The sequence below is a fragment of the Prionailurus viverrinus genome, chromosome A3 (genome assembly GCF_022837055.1).
Source record: "Prionailurus viverrinus isolate Anna chromosome A3, UM_Priviv_1.0, whole genome shotgun sequence".
NCBI lineage: Eukaryota > Metazoa > Chordata > Mammalia > Carnivora > Felidae > Prionailurus > Prionailurus viverrinus.
Window position 1 is genome coordinate 11,726,289 of NC_062563.1, and position 22,983 is coordinate 11,749,271.

General features: G+C 55.6%; 1 protein-coding gene across 2 annotated transcripts; it reads left to right on the top strand.

The window, feature by feature from the left end:
* Window positions 1-386: 386 nt before the first annotated feature.
* PEDS1 (plasmanylethanolamine desaturase 1) lies at window positions 387-21,372 on the top strand. 2 transcript variants are annotated; one of them, XM_047851489.1, is made up of 6 exons: window positions 387-615; window positions 8,351-8,470; window positions 15,044-15,135; window positions 16,283-16,427; window positions 17,761-17,973; window positions 19,892-21,372. In XM_047851489.1, exons 1-6 carry the CDS (start codon window positions 492-494, stop codon window positions 20,011-20,013), a joined length of 816 nt encoding a protein of 271 aa, XP_047707445.1. In that variant the 5' UTR covers window positions 387-491; the 3' UTR covers window positions 20,014-21,372. The 2 variants fall into 2 exon arrangements, with proteins under 2 accessions (XP_047707445.1, XP_047707446.1); XM_047851490.1 differs by lacking the exon at window positions 387-615 and adding an exon at window positions 3,910-4,016.
* Window positions 21,373-22,983: the final 1,611 nt, after the last annotated feature.

A 22,983-nucleotide genomic window follows, 5' to 3' on the forward strand; every position in this document is an offset into this window, starting at 1 on the left:
CCGGCGCCCTCCACTCGCGCTCCCTGCACGCAGGAGGCGCTTGACAGTGCTTGCTGAAGAAACGCCCTTTCCTGGGTCCGGTGGCGCACGGCCTCGACCCATTGCACAGGCCGGCAAACCGAGCGAGAGATGGGCGGTGCCACGGGCGGCATTTCCGTGGGGGCAGGAACCGAGGCCCCCGCCGGGGGCGAACCGCGACGAGCTGGGACTCGCCGCCGCCCCACGCTTCCGTGCCCAGCTGCGCCCAGCTGCGCTCCTGCCTCCGGAGCGCCGCGGTTGGCTGCGGCTCGGAGGCCGCTGATTGGCCATCGCGGCCCCGGCGCGGTCCCCGATTGGCTGTGACGCGCGGCCGGGCGAGGCCCCCGCCGGCGCCGCCGCCGCGCCCGGCGCTGGGCGGTCATTGGGCGGCGTGATCTCGCCGCGGTTCCGCGGCCCTGCCGCCGCCGCCGCCGCCGCTAGCTGAGCGCACCGGGCGGGCCGGGCGAGTGGCCATGGCGGGCGCCGAGGACGGGCCCGGTCAGCAGCCGGAGCTCGATGAGGACGAGGCGGCGTATTGCCGGCGCTGGGGCGCGCAGCACGCCGGGGCCCGCGAACTGGCCGCGCTCTACTCTCCAGGTAGGACCTCCGGGCCCCCCTCCGGGCCTGCAGTCACTAGCCCGGGCTACGGACAGCGATCCCGGGTTCCCTAGATGGGAACCCCAGCCTCAGGCCCCGATGGAGAACTCCAGCCTCTGCTTCTAAACTTGCAAATAGCGCCCCCAAGTCCGGGGACCCCACCCCAGCGCCCCTTCCAAGATTAAGCCACAGCCCCAGCCACGGGGCTTTCTAGATGAACGTACAGTGCCTATATCAAGGAACTGCCACATCAGCTACCCGGGCCGCATACAGAGCTCCCATCGCACCCCTCGATCCGGATCCTAGCCTCAGAGCACCCGAGGCTGCAAAGAGCGCCCCAAGACTTAGTAAGGACCCCCATCCCAGGACCCTGTCCAAGCTGGACGCAGCCCTTCAGCTGCATGCACTGCCCCCGGCCTCCTAAAAGTCACATCCCATTCCACGTTCCCTAGATCCGGAATGCACACACTAGGGCCCTAGTTGTGCCCCAGCCAGGGCCCTGGGCTGCAAACAGTGACCTCACCTCCCCCCCAAATCTGGGCACATCAGCCTCTCTGCTCTAGAACCTCAGCGCATGGGGTCCAGGCTTCCTGGCATCCCCGATGCCGCCCTTCCCCCAAGCTCTGTTCTAGTTATAGCTTCAGTGGTCACAGACCACCCCGCTCCCCCCCCCCCCACCTCCCGCAGAGAGGGGCCTCAGCCCTCGCTGTATTCCAGAATCCCAGGTGGTGAGGGCATGGCAAATCTTCCAGTTTCAGCCCCTCCCCTGCGCAAGCCCCAAGTCCAGCCCTTGCTCCTTTTCCATTGCATATATTAGCCCCCTCCCTTTAGGACTTGGGGCTGGAGCCCTCCCTTTCCCCAAACCAGACCACAGTTTCCAGACCCTTGCCCCGCCCCCCCCCCCCTCCCCTTCAGCCCTCAGACCAAGGTCCCTGGCTCCTTCCTACTGTGCCTGCCACTTAAATGCTCCAGTGAGCACCAGCTCCCCCACCCTTCTCGTACTTCCAGAAGAGCCCGGGGAATCTCATTGCCTGGGCACTCTGTCCCCAGGGGTTAAGGAAGTGCCATCAACTCCAGAGTCAGGTGACTAGGAGCCGCAGGAGGCCCCTCCGCCTGAATGTCGCCATCACACCAAGCTTTGTTTGTCAAACATTCTGACATCTTTCCTTTTGCCAGGGGACAGCCACCACGCACAGCCCTTGCCTGGCATGGGCATGGGTCGACTACCACCTTTGGCTTTCTACTCTGACTGGCCTGGGTTTGCAGACCATCTCTGCCATCACTGGCTGTGTGACCTTGGGCCATTGGCTTTCTTGTTGAGTCCTAGGTCACAGAGGCCTCTCTAGACTTGCAGTTCCATGCTCTGGGAGTGATTTTTTGGAACCTGACTTGGGCACCTGGTCCATGATGCCGCGGTTTCTTTAGCCTGTTCCTAGAGCACCTAGCCTATGGACTTGAAACCGCCTGTACGTCCTGGGACAGACTGGACGTGGCATCCTGGCTGCTTCTTTAGCTGTGTGACCTGGACCAAGCCACTTTCTCTCTCTGAGCCTCAGTTTCCTCACCTCTAAAAAATGGATACAAAGTAAAATTTATCTGCCCCTTGGTGTTTGGGGGAAGACAAAATGAGATCACCCACCTGTTGTTTGGGTTTTTTTTTAAGTTTATTTATTTATTTTGAGAGAGAGAGAACAGGTTGGGGAGAGGGAGAGAGAGAGAAGCCCAGGCAGGCTCTGCACTGTCAGCACAGAGCCCGATGCAGGGCTCAAACTCAGGAACTGTGAGATCGTGACCCGAGCTGAAGTCAGACGCTCAACCGACTGAGCCACCCAGGCTCCCTGAGATCAAACTTTGAGCAGCACCTGGCTTGCAGTGGGCACTCCCTATTGCTAACCCAGTAGTCTGGCCTTTCCTGTGAGTTTCGGAGTCAGCTGTCTCTCCTCTCTGGCCCTCAGACTCACCACGTGAGAATCGAGGGTAAGGATTTAAAGGCCTCCTCCTTTGGTGTCCAGCTCTCCCCACCTGAGTAAACCCTACCCACTTTCAACCAAATCATACCCCGGCATCCTGAGATTCCCCAAGGGACTGCCGTTTGGGTCTGATTTCCCCAAATGCCCTTCACCCTCTGAAGAACAGCCCCGGAGGGATCTGAGATTGCAGGCAGCCTCCGGGTGCCCCAAACCTTCAGTCAAGGCCTTATCTCCTCCTGACCTGGAGCAGGGAGGAAGCCAGGCAGTGAGGAGCAGAGAAGTGAGAGACTGATCAGACTGGTTTCTCCAAATTTCATAGGCCTCCACCTCCCTGTCCCTTTCCTGCAGGGCTTGGGGGAAGTACCTTGACCTCTCTGGACCTGACTTACAAAATGAGGGACCAGCCTCAACACATAGGGAGCATCTTTGTCCCAGTCCCTGTTCTAGGCCCCAGGGGCAAAGCAGTGAACAAGACCGGGGAAAAAAAGGTGGCATTTTACTAAACCCAGTAAATAAGGAAAATAGCCCACTTGCCCAGTGGTGGCAAACATTATGGAGCAAATATAGAGCAGAAAAGGGGGAAGTGAAATATTGGGGGCAATAACATTTCAGAGAGGGGGCAGTTAAGACTTCACTGAGTGAGTAATACTTGAACAGAGACCTGAAGATATTCGAGGAAGGATGGTCCAGATCAGGGACCCAGCAAGTGCAAAGGCCCTGAGGTGGGAGCACGCCGGGAGTGTTTGTGGGACTGCATGGTAGGAGTCCCATGGGCTGGAGCAAAATGAGCAAGGGGAGTGTAGGAGAAGCTTCTGGGTTCCAGGACTGAATTCCTGAGATTCCTGGGGCCAGAAGTGGATTGGTACTGTGACAGTCGGCAGCCATGAGAAGGCAGTTGACATAGCTGACATTCTTGAGCACTGGCTGTGCTGGACATTTTCTTCACACTTACTACAACCGTCTGGGGCACACCCTCAGTACTAACCCCATTTTTCAGGGGAGGAAACCGAGGACCCCGTCACCTCCTCATCGCCCACCCCCCAAAGGTGTTCTTCCGAATGCTTGTCCTGCTTGGGATTAGGCTTGCATTTGCCCCTAGCAGAGGGCCAGGTCAGCAAGCCCGGGGACGGCTTATGTTTGATTTGCCTGAAGGGCTGTCACTTCAGGGATACCCTGTCCCACTTGAAGACATTTCCGGAGGCTTAGCAAAGAGTAGGGACTTGCCCGGAGCCCCATAGCCCGTTAGCGGCAGAACCAGAACACTGGTGGAAGAAGGGGGGTGTTCTAGGTTCCGTGTTCTTAATCTTCACTGTGGGAGTGAGCCAGCCCTGGGGTGGGTGTGCAGGAGGGGGACCAATGTTCCAGGTCGGCGGAACAGCATGCGTGCGGGGCCGCTGGCAGAGAGAGTGGGCCTAGTGTCCGCGGGGAGCTGTGAGTAGTCTAATCGAGGCGGCATTGGGTGGTGGGAGCAGCAGGGGCCAAGGAGGGAGGCAGCCTCAGCCGTACCCCGTGGGCCCCGAGGGTCTGGCCAGGGAGCTGAGGCCCGGGCCTGCGGATCCCAGGAGCCCCCTGCACTCCGGGTTTGGGTTTTACGGCAGCAGCCTGCCCTGTGCTGGGATTTGTGAAGGACCTGGTGGGCTCGCAGGCCTCGTGGGCAAGCCCACGGGTAAGGCAGGTATCCAGCTTCCCGGCAGGTGCCAGCTGAAACCTGCCTATATGTGTGCCACTTCTCAGGTGCCCCGGGCTCCAGAGGTGGATCCTGAGGGGTCACTGGAGTCAGCTGTTCAAGCCACCCTGGCTAAGTACAGGTGCCTGTGGCCCTGGGGGACACAAGGGTCTCTTAGCTTAGGGTCAGAGGAAAGATTCAGTCCCCCCACGTGGGCCTGACTGAAGCCAGAGACCTGGGGCCCTTTCCCTGGCCAGGCCTGGTCCCTGCCACCCTGGGCTGAGCTTTGTCTCTGTTTTCCTCTGTCTTGTTCTTTTTCTATTTCTTTGTCTCTCCCCTCTGGCCATGTTCTTTCTCTTTTTTTCTCTTTGTCTTCCCATAATCTCTCCGTGACTCTGTTTCTCTCTGTTTCTCATTTCTCTGTGTCTCTGATTCGTCTTCGGTCTCGTCTCTGTCTCTCTGTCCCTCTTCCTCTGCCTCTCTCTGGTCCCTCCCTGCCTTCTATCTCCTGTGCCCCCACCTCCCTGAGGCCAAGGGGCATCAGAAGTGCAGATTATTCAGGGCTTCTCTGACTGAAACTAGAAGAGTCGGGCCCGATGCCAAGCCCGTAGCTGCCATGGCCTGCCCCCAGGAAAGCAAAGATGGCCGAGGCCTGGCGCCTGGCCTTCCCTGCTCCTCCCAAGCCCTACAGCCACCACACATAGGCCCAATCTCCTCCCCAGGCCAACAAGCATGCACTGCCATAACTCAGCCCAGATCATGGACCCTGGCCAGGCCAGAGGCTGGCTCAGGAAAACAAGGCCCAGCTCTCTGCCAGAGGTGGCCCAAGCTCTTATGTCCTGAGCAGAGCCCTTCTCTCCCTGGGCCTCAGTCTGCCCATCTGTAAAGTGACACCACTTAGACCACCTGACCCTGTAGGCCCTGCCAGGCTGACGGTCCATGCCGTGACTTTGGAAAAGTCGTTTCATCACTCAGGCCTAGTTTCTCCTTGTGAAAGACAGGGCATGTGGTCCCCAGCCCACAGTGTATGGGAAGGGCTGGCTGAGCTCATCCTGACATTGTACCTGGCACATAGTAGGTGCTCAATGAAGACTGCTTTTATGATAGATGTACTTCTTATGAATCAAAGTTGAAGCACTTGGTCTGCGAAGGATCCAGATCCCAGAAGCCAAAGATAGATGGGGTCTAGAAGGGAAAATATTCAGACTTCAGGAACGTTCTCGAAGGCATGGGAAGAGAGCTGGGCTGTCTTTAGAACATCCGAGCTAACGTGTCCCGTTGACGAGCTCAGGATCCAAACCCAGCTCCTCATTTTCACCCACTGAGCCTCAGTTTCCTCGTCTGGGAACTGAAATCACATAGTTCCTTCCTGGAAGGACTGAGACTTGAACGAGAGAGAGACTGTCTCAGGCTCAATGCAGGTGACTGCAGGAAGCCACCCAATGTGAGGCCACAGGGAGGGAAGGAGACTGGGCTGAACCAGGAACCCCTGCCCCATCTGACGGGAGCAGCCGCTGCTGCTCAGGCCTGTGGTGCCCAGAGCCTTGTGTTCTCAAGGGAAGCAGGAAATTAGGAGTTTTATATGATTTATTTTTTTAATGTAGCTAGTTTTTTTTTTTTTTCTTAACTTAGAGCTGAGTGTGCTGGAGGGAGCTGCTCCCTGCAACATCCCTGATGTGGGCCACACCTGACCACCCCAGCTGTGCTAGGCCTCAGTGCGTATCAGCCACCGTTACTGTTATTTGATCACGTTGCTGTCCCTGCAGGCTGGGGGTCAGGCAGGTGGGTCGGCATCGAAGAATCATCTTCTCCTTACCCCTTCCACATGCCCCTCCAGACTTCTGCTTCTGAGTCCCAGGCCCTGGCCGCAAACAGGAACCAGAAAGGGGAAGGGCCAGCTGGGGCAGATGACAGTGACCCCAGGTAGGGGCTGCTGGGGCAACAGGGTCATGGGGCCCACGGGGAACAGTCCCTGATGAAGAAGTGGAATGCGAAGGGTTCTGGGCCCACTTCTGCTGCTGTGTGACTACCACTGGAGTCCTGCCCTCTCTGGACTTGAGTGTCCTCATCTGTACAAGTGGGGGCCAAGAGGATGCAACCCTGGGCGTGTTCCTTCTCCCCTCCGACCCTCGGTCTTTTCACGGGGCAAGGGGAGGGCAGCTGTTCTGATTTTGGCCCAGGGCACAGTGTGCTGTATGTGGTACATCCTGGGTAAGGCCCTTCTCTCTCTCTGAGGGAGAATGGAATGCCTAACAGGAGCAGTGGAATACCTGATATTTCCTTCTAAGGTGCTTTGGTGACGAGCACCCAGAGACAAAGTCTGGCAGTTGTCCCCTAAGATGACGTATAGGAATTCGTTTATTTCACGGGCATTTATTGAGTGCCAACTGTGTGCCAGGGCCCTGGTGAGCAAGCCAGACATGGCCCTGGGCCTCCTGAATTCACACGTGGATAGGGGAAGAGGGACGTCCTTCGGGCAGTGACAGCCCCTCAGGATGGGCCCCATGTTGGAGGAGTCCGAGAGTCAGAGGAAGCATCATGGATAGCCTCCTGGCGGTGGAGGTTCTAGGTTGAGATCTGCAGGAGCATTGCCAGAGTCGCTCCAGGTGAGGAGAGCAGACACAGGAGGAAGCCTCTCTATCTGCCATGGCCCCCTTCAGTTGTTGACCACTCACAGGGGCCTGCCTGGCCATAGGATCCGAGTCTGTAACCGACTAGCTTTGCGGCCTCTGCTACTTCTCGGGGCCACTCTGACCCTCAGATCTCTCATCTGCAAAACAGCATCACCTCAGCAGGTACCTGGCATATAGCAACTGCTCGGTAGATGTTAAACACTAATGATAAGAAAATTATTGTCGTTAAGGAGCTTCCATGCCCTTGGGACCAGCTGCCTGGGAAAATAATATCCCCAGGGGACCTGCAACACATTCTGTGTCACCCACGCGATGTTTTCGTTTCCTTTTATTCATTTATTTTTTACTTTAATTTACAATTACAAGAAAAGATTTTTGGTGGAGGAGCACATTCACGAATATTAAATTCCGAGAGGAATAAGTGGAAGCCAGTCTTGACTAGACAGTTTCTTTCTTTTCTTTTCACACATAAATGGCTGCTTTTTTGCGCTTACCAGTAGGCCCTGGACATCTTCCCTGTCCACATACAGACAGCCACCCAGACTTATTTTCTGGCTGCAGAGATGCCGTAGGCCAAGTTCATTTGGCTGATCCCTCCGGTGTTGGACTGTTCAGACACCTCAGATGGAGCTGCAGTGAGTGAATCAGCTTGTCTGAGCTCACATGCCTTTTAAAAACACGTGGCAGGAAGTTTAAAAAGAGTTCACACACCGCTTCTGATTCCTGGCTTCCCTTGGGTGTTAGAAGTTCAGGCGTCCTGGGCCCACACTCCCACCTGGCAGTGGTCAGGCCGTTAGCGACCACCCCCCGCGCCCACACTTAACAAAGGATCCATGGGCAGCCAGTATCCCACGGCCCCCACCCAGCCCACCTTACTGCTCCACGTCACCTGCCTGGTGGCTGGAGGGCTTGGGAGCACCTCCTCTTTCCTGTGTTGTGCTCCCAGACCCCCTGCTCCTGGCAGGAGCCCTGCACGTGGTAACCAAGGCCCATTTCTCCTAAATTCCTGACTCATTGGAGCCTTGCTGGATGGCAGTCGGGCAGGATCTGATCCTCTGGGATTAAAGACTCCACTTCCGAATGATTACCTATAAAAGGGGATAGGTGATGCCATGATGTCAGTTTGAAAAAGCTCATTAAAGCTCCCTCTGGGGCCTCCGGGGAGAGCCCACCAGGGCCCGGAGACGAGTTCTGGTCCTGTCTGCCAAAGAATCGGCCCTTCAAGGCAGGCTTCACGGGCCTGTACCTTGGGCAGACTCTCCCCCTACTCTGGCCTTCGGTGACATTGTCTGTGAAATGGGTGGGCGTTCTTCGTGGCAGTCCCTAAGTTCAGCCTGTGGTTAGCACCGTAGACTCCCTGAGCTCTGAAGAGCTCCTACAGGGTTCAGCTCTGCCTGGCGTTGGTCCTTGATCCCTCGGCCTCCCCCACCCGCCCCACACTCACCTCGGGCCTCCTCTCCCTGCAGGCAAGCGCTTCCAGGAGTGGTGCTGCGTGATCCTGTGCTTCGGCCTCATTGCCCACAACTTGGTCCACCTTCTGCTGCTGGCCCGCTGGGAGCACACGCCCCTTGTCATGCTGGGTGTCAGTGAGTACCGATTGCCCCGCCGCCGGCCTCAGTTTCCCCAGGAGTCAGGGACCCACTCTGATGGCAGCTCGCATACATGTGTAATCGTGAGTGGCTGTGTGTGCTTGGGTGTGCACGTGCACTGTTGGACACACTCGTACCTCAGGGCCTTTGCACATGCCGTTCCTCTGCCTGGAACTCTCTTCCTTCAGACACCTACCTGGTTCACTTCCTCATCCAGGTCTCACAGGTCACCTCCTCGGGGAGGCTCTCCCTGATTATCCCTCAAAAGTAACAGCCCTGCCGTACACCGTCACCTCAGCATACTGTGTTGTCCAGTACATTTGTTTGTTTAGTATCTGTCTCCCTTCACTCAAATCTCACTCCCTGAAAGTAGCGATTCTTGTGTGCTCCCTGTTGGGTCCCCAGCCCCCAGTGCGAGGCCTGGCACATGGTAGGTACTTGATAAATATTTATGGCATCAGGAGATGAATGAATGGGCAGGCTGTAACTTATAGCACATGCTGAGTGTTTCCCATTGGTCAGTCCTCCCCCATCCACAGCCTGGGAGGTGGATGCTACACTTGTTGTCATTTTCCAGATGAGCCAACTGAGGCTCAGAGAAGGGCCCGTCCACCATCACACCTCAAGCCAGAAGCACAATAGAGCTCTCCATTCACCGTCTCCACTCCCAGGTCCTGAGGTGACTCCCTTCCTTCCTGCCTGCGCACCGGCCTCCCCTCTGCCCTTGAACTCAGGCGCTCATCCCTTCCCCTGCTCCGGGCTCCCAGGCTGAGGGGGGCGGCTGTGCCCTTGGTCTGTCCGCCCAGCCCTCCCTGCGTGTTCAGCTCCCACAATCTCATTAAAAGCACTCTGGCCGCCTAAGCCAATAGTGCTCAGGCTGGCTAATTGGGCCATCTGGGTCTGCGTTGGGGTGGGCACGTGGCGGGGGCGGGCCAGCTGGGGGAGAGGGAGTTAACCCCTCCGGTGCTGGGGAGCCTGGGCCCCGCCTCAGGAGCCACACCCGCCCCCCCTTACCCAGGGGTGAGAGGGACCGTGCACCTGCAGCCTCTCTGCCTCAGAGCCCTACATTCAGGGGCAGGAACGTGGCCGGCGTGAGCCCTGATGCCCCCTCTGGGGGTGGCTGCATGCAGGCGCTGGGTTCAAGTCCCAGCTCCACGGCTTTGTGGCTGTGTTGCCTTGGGGCTAGGGGTGTTGCATCTCCGAGCCTTGTTTCCACACCTGTAAGTCGAGGCTGCTTGTGGCACCTGCCTCCTCGGGCTGTTGTGAGGGCCTCACACAGGTGTGTAGCTGCTGAGGGGCCAGCGACTGAGCAGAGGTGGGAAGGAGACCCCACCCGACATAACCACTCGCGAGGGCTCAGACCACCGTGGTCTCTTTAGCAATGGATTCTTTCCCAAGTGTCCACTATGCACCAAGCTGCACGTGGAGTACTTTCAACTCTTGGTGTCGAGCCAGTGCGGAGGTTGGGACCGCCGTCCCCTGAGAGGCCGGGCACTTGCCGGCTGGCCCAGCAGAGTCCGGCATCACACATCCAGACGTGCCCAGCTCTAGAGCCACAGACTCCCCCAGCAGGGCCCGTAGGGCCTCCGGTTAGCACTGGGAGGACAGTGTGTCTGAGCCCACGTCTGTGTTGTGTGAGGCAGGAGGATGGGTGTCCCAGGCCGTCACCACCTTCCTTCCCTGGTTGGGATCAGATCCTCCAGGCCCTGGTTCAGGAGCGCTCTGGCCGTCCGGTCACCGAATGTGACACCAGCTCCCCCATCCCACGCCTTGGCCTCTGAGCTGATGAGAATAGACCATCTCCTGATAGTGGTGTTTGCACAGTCCCTAATTGATTTAAGTAGCCACCCTGATTTGTGTGTTAACATGCAGGAAGCGAGGCACCGTGCCAGTCTGTGGAGCCTGCCTCTGGCCCAGCACTATCTCTCCAGAAGCCTGGTGCCCCTGGCAGGCCCTGGAAACCAGGGAAGGCGGAAACATGAAAAGGTGCCCAGTTGATAAACACAGACAGATGATGCAATGCTGGGAAGCAAAACCGAGATAAGAGAATAGCCAGGGAAGAGTTGAGAGGTCAGGGAAGGCCTTTCTGGAAAAATGACATCCGCACGCAGACCTGAAGGAGGTGAGGGAGGAGGCCAGGCAGATATCTTGGGGAGGGGCGGCAGGGAACAGCAGGTGCAAAGTCCCAGAGGCTGGGATGCGCCCAGGGAACAGGCGGGAGGCCAGCGTGGCTGGGGAAAATTGATCAAAGGAAAGGTAGTTGCTGGCTGCTGAGAGAGGCAAGGTGCAGATTGCGCAGTGCCTTGGTCTGGACTTGGGGTTTAATTCTACAGGCCGTGCGGAGCCGCTGGGGAGTGTCCCGTAGGGAGCTGACATCAGCTGGGGCTGCAGGCGGGATGGATGGGGGCGGGGATGCTGGCCCACCCGGCGGTGGTGCAAGATCCTCAAGTTCTCAGTGAGCTGTGCAAGGCGAGCGGCCAGAGCATCCTGTCACGCTGGCCGTGAGTGGTGACCCACGGGCTTTGATGGAAGGGATGGGCTTCCATTGGCAGAGGCCCGAAGAGGCGGCTTGAGACGAGATGCTCGAGCCGCCTGCCTGAGAGCCAGGGCAAGGTGCCGAGCAGCAAGTTGGAAATCCGAGTCTGGAGTCCAGGAAGGCGGCTACAGATACAAATCTGGGAGACCTCGCAGTAGAAGAGGTGTGTGAAGCCCAGAGGCCGGCGGAGAGCCCCCAGGGCTTCCATGCCGGGGGGAGGAGGAAGAGCCAGCCGGGGCGGCCAGAGGGGCCGCAGAGGCCGGGAGGGGAGAGTGTCTCCAGAAGACTTGAGGCTCAACTGAGAGCAGCCGCTGAGCAGAGCCAGCAGGACGGGGCAGCGAGGGCACCGCCGGATCTGGCCACATGGAGGTCGTTAGTGACCTTGGCAGGGACAGCGTTGTCGTGAATGAAAGAGCGAACACACGAACGGCCCTGGGAGCCTTGAGCTGTTAGCGGCACCCGGGGAAAATGGAGGAAAAGTGTGGGCGCCCACGAGTTGGCCCTTGAGGAGCTGAGTAAGAGTTTTCTGGCAGACAGAGCGGGGAGGGTGTTCCCGGCAAGGGAGCCCGGGGAGTGCAAAGACTGGTGATGAGGTCGGAGGGCCCACGGCCTCGGGTCAGGTGAGGAGTCTGTGCTGAACGATGGTAGAGGCGGGATTTCAGCAGCCCACCCTCGCGGTCCACCCTCGCGGTCTCCACACCAGGCCTTGAGGTGGGCAGCAGCTAAGAAGTCACAGCTGGGTAACCTGTGGTGAGGTGAAGGCCCCAAGGGACCCAAGGACTATCCCAAAGTCACCCGGCGAGTCAGGGTAGCCTGGGGTGAGTCATCGCCTGTCCTGTACCCTGTGGTACCATGGGGTGCTAACCAGGCCAAAGCTGCCCTCACGATGAGCCAGCTCTAGCCACTGCCCCCGGCGCCAGGACAGAGAAGCTCTGTGTGCTTGCCTCTCCTGTCTCCACTAAAGCCCCCTGAGGCAGCAGGCCTGGAGGCCCAGAGTCACTGCTCTAGAAACCCCCACTCACAGAGGCCTGGGGGGTCACAGAGCCCAAGGAGCAAATTGTTTCTTCTCGCCAAGAAATCGTTCCTGACATCTGTCCAAAGCACACATCCCTCCCTGCTCTGCAGCCTGAAAAGGCCAGGTCATTTGACAGATGATAAGACTGAGGCCTGGAGAGGGTGGTAACACCTAAACTACTAACTATAGCTACATTTGGGAGCGCTTACCGTGTCCCAGGGACTCACTTGACACGTATTAGCCCAGCTTATTAATCGATTGTACTTAAGTAAAGTTGAGTGCTATTATTAATGTTCCCATTTCCCAGACCTGGACGTGAACACAGCATCATTGTGAACGGCCCTCACAGTAGTCCCTGGCCGCCGGTCAGCAGCCCTGACTGCCCTTACCCTCTGAGTCTCATTCCTCCTCTGGACTCTCCTCTGGAGAGTCGGGATGTGTTGGGGCCCATAACTATGGACGTGAAATAAGATGATGCAGTTTTTCAGAAATAGACTTTATTTACTAGAACAAAAAAGAGTATAGAGAGTTCCCCTAGGCTCCATGCACCCAGTTCCCCCTGTTGTTAACATCTTATATCTTATATTTTACATTAGTGTCATACATTTGTTACAATCAACATACCAATATGGATACATTATTACAAATTAAAGACCATGGTTTATTCAGATTTCCTTAGTTTCTACCTAATGTCCTTCTCCTGTGCCAGGGTCCTTTCGAGGATACCACTCACATTAGTTATCGGGTTCCTTTAGGCTCCCTGTGGCTATGACAGTGTCTCAGACTTTCCTTGTTTTGGGGGACCTTGACAGTTTTGAGGAGCCCTGATATTTCTTTTTTAAATCTTTTTTTTAATGTTTATTTTTGAGAGAGAGACAGAAAGACAGAGTGCGAGCAGGGGAGGGGCAGAGAGAGAGGGAGACAGAATCCGAAGCAGGTTCCGGGCTCCGAGCTGTCAGCACAGAGCCCGACGCGGGGCTCGAACCGCAAGATCATGACCTGAGCCGAAGTCGGACGCTCAGCCGACGGAGCCTCCCAGGCGCCCCGAGCCCTGATGTTTCACAGGATGCCTCGCTACAGAATTTGTCTCATGCTTTTCTTAGACCACGTTGTATGTTTCTGGGAGGAGGAGCTGAGAGGCAAAGCACCATTTCCATCACATAGCCAGGGCATGTACTTGACCTTGACCACCTGGCCCGAGGAGTGTCAGGTTTCCCCACTCTGAAGTTACTCTCCTCCCGCTTCCCCACCGTATCCTCCCTGGAAGAAAGTCCCTGGGCACAGCCCATATTTAAGGTATGAAGAGTTATATGTTCCAATAATGCATGTCTAACACCTTTGACATAGTGCCTGGCATAAAGGATGCACCCCATAAATGTTAACCACTGTCACAAACATTGTTTTTCTAATATTGTTTTTATTATTATCATTCTTTTCATCTGTAAGGATTAAATGCTTAGGATGATTAAGGAGATAAGATGTGTAACCGGCTTAGAACTGGCCTTGGTACAGTTTAGGGATTAAAAGAGATAAAACATTTAAGGGGCTGGCACAGGGCCTGGTACCTAGAAGTGCTCAGTAAATGTTGAGTGAAAATAAATAAATAAATAGCTGGCATTTTTATGAAGAAATGATGGCATATGTCCGCCTCCAGGTTTGGGTATGAATGTCCACAGCAGCTTGACTCCTAACAGCTTTATACTGATTAACTCAGGGAATATTTACTGAACCCCTAATAAGTGCCAGGGACTGGGAAGGAGACGGGAAATAGGAAACACTGGAAGATGGGGGTGGTTATAATGTCAAACACTCAACGGATGTTTGAACAAAGACCTGGAGGGAGTGAAGGAGGGAACTGTGCAATACCCTGGGAAAGAATGTTCCAGGCGGAGGGAACAGTAAATGCAGAGAGAGACCCAGAGGCGTGTGAGGGTGCGCAAGGGAAAGAGCGTCAGTAAGCCAGTAGGGTTGAGATGCAGCGAGCAGGGAGAGTGATGGGGGCAGCACTGGGATGTTCCCTCGCCCAAGCAGTCAGCCACTCGGCCTCAGTTTCCCTGTGTGCAGGAGTGGTTGTGCATCCTGCTGTGTTAGATTGGGACCTCAAGGCAGGTTAAGAGCCCAGCTCTGCCACTTGCCCTCTTGGGACCTCGGTCCAGTTAAACTTGTGTTCTCCAGGACTCTGTTTCCACCGCTGCAAAGGGGGAATAAGGAGGGTACCAGCTTCGGCCGGATTGTGAGAATCCACTGAGATCAAACACGTAAAGCGCTTGTCTGGCACTGAAGGTGCTCAATAAATGGCAGCCACTGTTTTTTTGTAATCGTCATGCCCATCTATCTAAAGGAAACTGGGGCACAGAGGTTGAGTATCATGCCCAACGTCACACAGCTAGTGAGAGACAGCTGGCATTTCCTGATCTAACAGCTCTTAACCCCTATGTTATACCGAACCTTCAAGCAAGTGGATGGTGTTGGGGTCTTTGCAGGAACCCAGTCCAGTTCTGAACACATTGAGAACAAGGAAAAGGCTGCCAGAGGCCAAATTACCACATTTCTTGTGATACAAGCTAGGTTGGGGAGGAAGGCATGGCTACTGCCTGCACCTGAGGGGATTCTGACGACAGACCCCAAAAGCACATTTCCATCTATTCACTGGCAGCACTGGAGCAGAGTGGGCCTCCCTCTGTGGAGTGATTGGGGGTCAGAGAGAAGGGCCCAGTCAGCTCCTGATAGGGAAAAGTCGAGCTGATCTGTGCCTGCCCCCTTGATTCCCTCCAGACTCCCCAAACAAATGAGTCCCCACATATCCCTGGGCAGAGCAAGTAAAGGGACAGGAGTGCTCTACCTGAGACTCCATTCACAGGGAGGAAAACATCCCAAGTAGAGAAGAGATACCACCCCCCGTAACGAGTGAGTGAGCAAGCAAGCAAGTGAATGAATGCGGGACTCCCTGATTTGGGGCAAAGGGTGGGCACGACTGTCGCCTGGCTGGTCCCCTGCCTCACCCACCTCTTGTCCACAGTTGCAGGCGCTCTCATTGCTGACTTCTTGTCTGGCTTGGTGCACTGGGGGGCTGACACTTGGGGCTCCGTGGAGCTGCCCATCGTGGGGAAGGTGAGTACCTTGACCCAGCCCGTCTCCTGCAGAAGCAGGTTGGGCTGTCTGATGCGGGGTGAGCCCCCTTCCTCTCTGAGCTTCCCGTTGCCCTGTTTGAAAGGCAGAAGCCATCATTCCAGCCTGACCCCCTGCGTCTCCTCGAGGACCAGAACAGACTAGAAATCCTGGGATTTCTGGAATTTTCTGGAAGCAAAAGCATCAAGCATGGGATAGAGAGCTTTGAACCCCTTGAATTTGGGGACCACGCCTCATTCTCCTTTGCCAGCCCTGTTGCACCTCACCATTGGTTCTAGTTGAACTTTTACCTTGTGCCACACTGTTTGGGTTGTCCAATACAAACAGCCTTAGCCAAACAAAGGTACTGGTCCACGTACCCGAAAATTTCAAGAGTAGAGCCAAGTGAAAGCGTGGCTGGGTCCAGTAGGACAGACAGACCATGCTCTCATGACTCCGTCTCTCTCTGTGTCTGTCCCTGCTTTCCTCTCTGTTGGCTTCCCTGTCACATAGGCTTTCCCTTCATCCTTCCAGCTCGGCCCCCTCAGTGGAAAGAGAACTCTCCTTTCCCACGGTTGCAGCCAAAGTCCCATAGCACGCTCCCATTGGCCCAGCTCAGGTCACGTGCCCATCCCTGTCACTGTGGCGGGCAAGCCGGGGTGCTCTGATTGGCCAGGCCAGGGTCACGTGCTCACCTTTAGGTTCTGCCCCATCGGAACAGTATGTACCAACAGAAGAGGAAGAGGGGGCGGCTGTTACCAGAAAGAGGGGCTTGGACACTGGGAAGAAATAGAGGGGTCTGCCTGCCACTGTGAGGGGTGTCCTCAACTGTATTAGAGTGGGGAAGAAGGGTGGAGGTGGTCTCCAACTCCCCTCACACCCCTGCTGGGGAGACTGAGGCCCAGAGTGGGGCGGTACCGTGCCGCGGTCCCCACCTAGTCATTTTGACTGCCTCCTGCTAGCGCAGCTTAGAGCAGGACCCTGAAGGTTGGGGGGGCTCTGTAGCAGTATGATGGGGGAGCGTTCTGGCATCCTGAAGGCAAGGAGGTAAGCCCGAGTCCAGTATGCGCAGCAGGTGGTGGAGAGAGGCCGGCCACCACGGGCTGACCGGTCGGACGTACCCCCTCTCCCACCCTCACCTCCACCCCAGGCTTTTATCCGACCCTTCCGCGAGCATCACATCGACCCCACAGCCATCACGCGACACGACTTCATCGAGACCAATGGGGACAACTGCCTGGTGACACTGCTGCCTCTGCTGAACATGGCCTACAAGTTCCGCACCCAGAGCCCAGGTGAGTGTGCCTGCCAGCTGCCAGGGGGCTGTGGGGACACGGTCCCCTCACTACCTTAAAAAACTTTTAGTTATCATCCTGTAAAATTGGCACATTTGACATAAAAATCTGTGCTTCCAGCTTCTCTTGAACAATCCAGTCTGGCCATCCTGGGCCCTTGTTCCCCTCTGGCTTCACTGGGAGGGAGCTGAGCTGCGGCCGCCATCTTTACACAGTCCCCACTGTCCTACACAGTCTCCCTGCTGTCCTACACCTGGACCAGCTTGCTCACCTGCATTATCTGCCTGGCCCTCAGGGCTTCTGGCTTGGCTGCCCTGGCTGAGTAGGGCCAACACGGGCAGTGAACTCAGAAAGTTCTGAGTTCTGATCTTTGCCCTATTTTAAGGAGGGAACCTGTCCCAAAGCAAGTCATTTCACCTGTCAGAGCCTCAGTTACATCATCTGCCAGGTGGGCAGAAGGCGGGGGAGGGGAGGTTGAATACTCCCACCAGGCCGCGTCGTGTCCTAACTACTTGATACGTCGCTGGTCCTTGGAGCAGCCCCTTGGTGGGTAGAGGTGTGGGTGTCTGTGGTGTGGTGCCATGGTGGCCGCCAGATCCTCCCCACGTGTGCACCCATCCCCCAGTTGCCACGAGCAGCGGCTGCTAACGGCTCCCAGCTGTCCCTTTTGGGAACCGCCAGGGCAGGTCCTACGTCTCCCCTTGGGATAAGCCTAAAGCCAAACGTAAAGGGACAGGAAAAGCCGACAGAAGACCAGCCCTCTCACTTCTGGGTGGGACCAACTCTGTGGAGCCATTAACCCTCCAGAGCTGCCCCCAGGATCAGGCTGAGACAAGACTCCCCCAAACCCATCATTGTTTAGCTCACCCCCTGCTTTCCCCACTCCCTCAGATGATTTTCCGAACAGAAGATACCCTCCCTTCCCCCCCCTCCCCCCCCCCCGTGAACCCTTGTCTCAGGCTCTGCCTTTGGGAACCTGGACAAAGACTTATTGCCGTGTTAGTGACGATGAAGTTGAGACTCAAAGAGGCAGAATCGCTGGCCCAAGCTCGTGTAGCCAAGAAATGTCAGAGCACGGACCTGAACCCAGCTCTGCCTGACTCCGGAGCCTACACCCGTAACTATTTCTTGTGCTTCCTGCACGATCTGCCCACTGAGCAGAAGAGAAGCCTGAGGCCCAGAGGGGAGTCTGAACTTGCCTGAGACCATGGGGGAGGGTGGAAGGAGGCCAGGGAGCTGCCCAGGGGCGAGGAGCCAGGGCCAGGCTGGTGGTGGCCCTGCCCCCGTGACAGCCTCGACACCCTGTCCCGTCGTGTCGTCCCCCCCCCCGCAGAAGCGCTGGAGCAGCTGTACCCCTGGGAGTGCTTCGTCTTCTGCCTGACCATCTTCGGCACGTTCACCAACCAGATCCACAAGTGGTCGCACACGTACTTCGGGCTGCCACGCTGGGTCACCCTCCTGCAGGACTGGCACGTGATCCTGCCACGCAAACACCATCGCATCCACCACGTCTCACCCCACGAGACCTACTTCTGCATCACCACAGGTGCGGCTCCAGGGTGGCGTGGAAGAGGCTGCCCTGCCCCCACCCCAGCTCTGCCTCTATCCTCAGGGTTAGGAGGGCAGAGGTCACAGGAGGAGGTCATATCATCCTTGCCCTGCAGGAACATGCTCTTAGATTCATGTGCCAAGTGTAGGTGCTGAGGACGCAGCAGCACGAGAGAGACCGCCTCCCCCACTCCCACCTCCTAGAGTCGTGATTTCAACCATCCATCCATCCAGCAGATATTTGTTGAGCGCCTACTATGTGCCAAGCGCCGTCCTGGGCTGAGGCTCCAGCACTGAAACAAACAGGCAAAAATCCCTGCCTCTATGGTATTCACATTCTAGTAGGGGACATTCCATTTAACCCTGCTGACTGCTGGTAGGTGAGGAGAAGGAAATGGGAGACTTTACCCTTTAAATAAGGTGGTCAGTGCACCGAGGAGACAGTTGAGCTGAGGGAGAAGATAACGCAGATCTGGAGGAAGAACAGAGGGTGTGAAGTCCCCGAAGGAGGAACACACAGGCCTGCTTGGTTTGAGGAACAGCGAGGAGGTCAGTGTGGCTGGAGCAAAGGGCACTGGGGGCAGGGGGTAGGGGAGATGACAAATGCCCAGTCGTGAGGCGTGCTCGGGCGAAAGCGGAGTATAGCTGTTCATAGTAGGCGGTCAGAAATCTGGAAGAAGAAAAAAAAAGAAGAAAAAAAAAAGCGTGGGAGGGCCCTGCAGCTAAATAATGACAGAACAGTTCAGGCAAAGGGAGTAGGAAGTACAAAGACCCTGAGGCGGGAACACGCCTGGTGAGACCAAGGAACAGGAAGGAAACCCACCTGCCACCAGTAGTTACAGGACCAGTACCAAAGAAGTGAGGTGAGTTGAGCAGGTTGTCTGGGGTCAGCTGGCATCTTTCAAGATTAAGGGTGTCTGAGGTGCTGTCAGCACCTTGATGGCAAGTCAGGCTACAGCTTTCGATCAGCTCTCCACTCTTCCGTGTGAATCTTTAGGAAGCAAGCCTCCCTGGATGTGCTTTGTTCTCACGCACAGCATGGGGCTGCAGCTGCCACCTTACATAGGACTGTCACGGGGCCAGGGCGTGAAGGGCGCTATGGCAGATGTGAAGTGTTTGGCACATAATAATAAGTACTCGATAAGTCACGGCTACTAGTTTCTGCGGGGAGAGCGGTGCATTGTCTTTCTGGAGACAGAACTGAGAACCACAGAAAATATTCTTCGTACGTCTTAAGGTCATGTTCTTTGAGAGCAGGTGGAGGGGGTGGAATTGAGGCCGCCGAGATCAGTTAACTGCTCAGCCAAGCCTAGGATCGGGCCTGGTTTGGCCACTCGCTAACGGGGAGACTCCTCTCTGAGCCCGTCTTCTCATGTGGAAAATGGGAGTATCTACTATTTGGGTAGGAGGCTATCATACAGATGAAATAAGATGGGAAGTAATATTTACTGAACATCTTTGTGCCAGTCACCATCCCAGACACTCGGGATCAACAGAGGGAGAACAGAGTTCTGCTCTTGGGAGCAGATGCTGTGGTTGGGAGTTGGGGAGAAAAACCAACACAAAACAGGGAAGTGGCCACAGGTTATCATAAAGGATATAAAGAAACAGAAGAGGGTGATGTGGTCAAGGAAGGCTTCCTGGAAGAAGTGGCAGTGGAGCCCAGTGATAAGAAATGCTGCCACTGTGCCTGGCATATAGTAAGCACTCGGTAAGAAAGTGAACGAATGAGGGGACAAAGGCATGTCTGAGCAGCCCTAAGCCCACTGGTGGGAGGTCCCCATCCCCTTGGTCAGCCCTTGTCCCGCTACAGACTCACTCCCTGTTGCTCCTGCCCCAGGCAAAGCCAACTTTGCTCCGTCTCCTCAACTGCTGCTCTCCCACTCAACGCCCTGGTGCCGTTTCCCCCCCTGCAGGCTGGCTCAACTATCCTCTGGAGAAGATAGGCTTCTGGAGACGCCTAGAAGACCTCATCCAGGGCCTGACCGGCGAGAAGCCTCGGGCCGATGACATGAAATGGGCCCAGAAGATCAAATAACTACTCCGAGCCTGCCACCTTGTTGCCAACCCTCCCTAGCCCCCTAAACCGAAGCCATCTGCCAAATTCCAGCCTCCTCGTGCTGGCCCCTCCAGATGGAGAGGACGCCTCCTGGGCTGGGCCCGGGCACCCCCAGCCCACCCCTCGTGACACAGAATACTTGAGCCACTGATTTTTCATTTCCTTTTTTTCATTTTCTCTCCTTGGCCCCTCCCCAGCCACCTGAGCTGCTGTCTCCAAGCCTGACTCTGCAGAAAAAGGAGCCCCGCCCTGCCAGCTATTCCTTGGGTAGAGGAGAAGCTCACCCACTCCCTGTGCGCCTACAGCACCTCCACCCCCACCCCACTGGGCAGCCCTTCAGCATGGCTGGCGTTGGGGCCACTGAGTCGTCTTATCTGTCTCTCGTTTGTCCCCAGTGGTCTAGGAGCCCCCAGGCACACCTAAGTGTCCCCGGAGCATTTGCCCTGCCATGGCCCTGTGAACTGACCCCGAAGACCTGGGTGGGTGGACAGCCCCAGGCGCCACCTTCAGCCTAGCCTGTCCACCCAAGAATGGCAAAGTGAGCAAGGGTCTGAGGGCAGCCGGCCAGAAGAGGCAGGAATCCCCTGCCCAAGTCTGGAACCCCTTCTCCCCTGCCCGTCCCCCACCTGCCCACGTGATTCCAGCCAGAGCTGATACTTCTAATCAGAGGATGTCTTCACAGAGTGCAGCCCCTGCAACGGGTCTTGGTCATTTGGAAGGGGACACGGTGTCCCCTCTGGCTAGGGGAATGTCAGAGAAGGAAGAATTGGGCTGTTTTGTTTTGGTTTTTTTTTTTTTTTTTAAAGGTGCTTGCTTGTTTAATGTAAATAATAGAAAGCCTTAATATCTTTTCTGTAACACGGAGTAATATTTTAATGTCACGTTTTGGATGTACATAATATATTTATAACAAAGCAGCAAGAGTCTACTTAACCTCGGCTGCCTCGTATTTCCTGGTTGGCTGGTGGGGGGGTGGTTAAGGATCCTGGAGAGTAAGACCCTACCTCTACCCCATTCCCAGCTCCCTTCCCCCTACCTTGGGCTCAGAATGGGAGTTTTTTCACCGGACACAGTGAATTAATGTTGCCATGTGCTCCAAACACGTTTGGAGGGGACCCATGATTGGGTGAGGAATGGCCTTGCAGGAAGTCATGATGATCGAGTAATGAAGGCTGATCCCTATTAGTGAATTCCTTCAGCAAATGTTATTGGCCTGGTGTGTGCCAGGCTCTGACCTGGACACTGGGACACAGCACTGAACAAACAGACAAGGACTTACCCTGGTGGGGTTGACCTCCTGAGAGACAATAAACATAAATAAATGCATATGTACACTCAGATGGTGATTTGTAAAGAAAATCAAACAATACTGAATCACATTGGAAAAGCACGGTGGGGCTGCTTCGGCAGCATTGGTCAGGGAGGGTCTGAGGAAGTGGCATCTGACCTGAGACCTGTAGGAGATTGAGCCAACTAGGGGAAGCGGTGGCAGACTGGACAGAAAGTGCAAAGGCCCCGAGGCAGGAACAAGTTTGAGGTTTTTAGGACACAGTGGGACTGGGCTGGAGGGAACAAGGGGAAAGTGGAAGATCTGGTTGGAAAAATCAGGACTTGTTATATGGAGCCTCACAAGCTGAGGAAGTTGGGAGACACTGGACGTTTTAGACAAATATCTTGTTCAGTTACTCATTGAACAAGTAATTGCAAGGCACCTCCCATGTGCTAGGCACTGAGATTCAGTAGTGAACATTACAATCAATATGTAGCCTGAGCTTCATAGTTTCTGCAATATTAGCAAAAAAAGAGATGTTAGGGACACAAATTGTAAAATACTCTTCAGAGTGGTCACAGATAAAGCTTTTTTTTAATGTTTATTTATGAGAGAGAGAGCATGTGTAGGAGAGGGGCAGAGACAGAGACACAGAATCTGAAGCAGGCTCCAGGCTCCAAGCCGTCAGCACAGAGCCCGACGCGGGGCTCGAAACCCTGCCGTGAGATCATGACCTGAGCCGAAGTTGGACGCTTGACCAGCTGAGCCACCCAGGCGCCCCAGATAAAGCTTTGCCCTGAAAGTATGCCCACCACTAGACTTGATTTGTGACTGTCCGAGGGGATCCCAAAAGGAAGGGGAATTAAGAGTTCAATTCATTAATAACAAAATAGCTTAAGTAAAAATAGCTAAAATCATTTTTATTAACTCCTATAATAACTGAAAAGTTGAGTTAATAACTGACTTAAGGTTTGGCAGGACCCAAGGGTTCACATGATTCACCAGACCTTGGTCAATCTACTTCCGTTTTTCTCTTGAGTTGAGACTTGAGATTGGACCAGCTCTGCAATCTCAGTGGAAAAGTTTCCCCGCCCAGTGGCCGCAGCAGAAGCCCGGGCCAGGCTCCCACTGGGACAGATTGTGTCTTGTGGTGGTTCGTGGTTCTGATTGGCCAGGTTTGAAACAGGTTCACCCGGAATTGCAGGGATGGGAACAACACTTCCCAAGCCACAGGATGAGAGGAGGGAGATGGTTCCCAAAAGAAAAGGTAAGGTGTTATCAAAGGAGGTCTACAGTGGATGGGGCAGCCAGCCAAACTCTGGAGGGGTCAGATAAGCAGCCTTGGGGCTGCAAGAGTTGGTTTCCTGTTCACAAGCCCCGGAGGGGAGACTGTGCAGGCCTACCAACCTGTGTTAATTACCCTGGCCCAGCAAAAATACAGCCTAAGTCCAAAGAGGTGAACTGGCTTGCCCAAGACGGCACAGCTGCTAAGGCAGAGCCAGGCCTCACAGACAGACTTGTCTTGCTGCTCCTGAATCCCAGGGACTGGGAAAACACCTTCAGAACCAGAAGGAGTATCCGGTCTGATTGTGTTGGGTCATTTGTGAGATATGGGTGTTGCAAACAAGTGCCTGTGAGGGCTGGGCAGGGGGAAATGCTCATATCTGCTGAACACTTAA

Bases quoted from the DNA above. Each gene is read 5' to 3' on its own strand.
- PEDS1 (XM_047851489.1), top strand. From the start codon at position 492: ATGGCGGGCGCCGAGGACGGGCCCGGTCAGCAGCCGGAGCTCGATGAG. The intron at 15,136-16,282 runs GTGAGTACCTTG...CCTCCACCCCAG, and splicing joins AGCTGCCCATCGTGGGGAAG to GCTTTTATCCGACCCTTCCG. The intron at 17,974-19,891 runs GTGCGGCTCCAG...CCCCCCCTGCAG, and splicing joins CTACTTCTGCATCACCACAG to GCTGGCTCAACTATCCTCTG.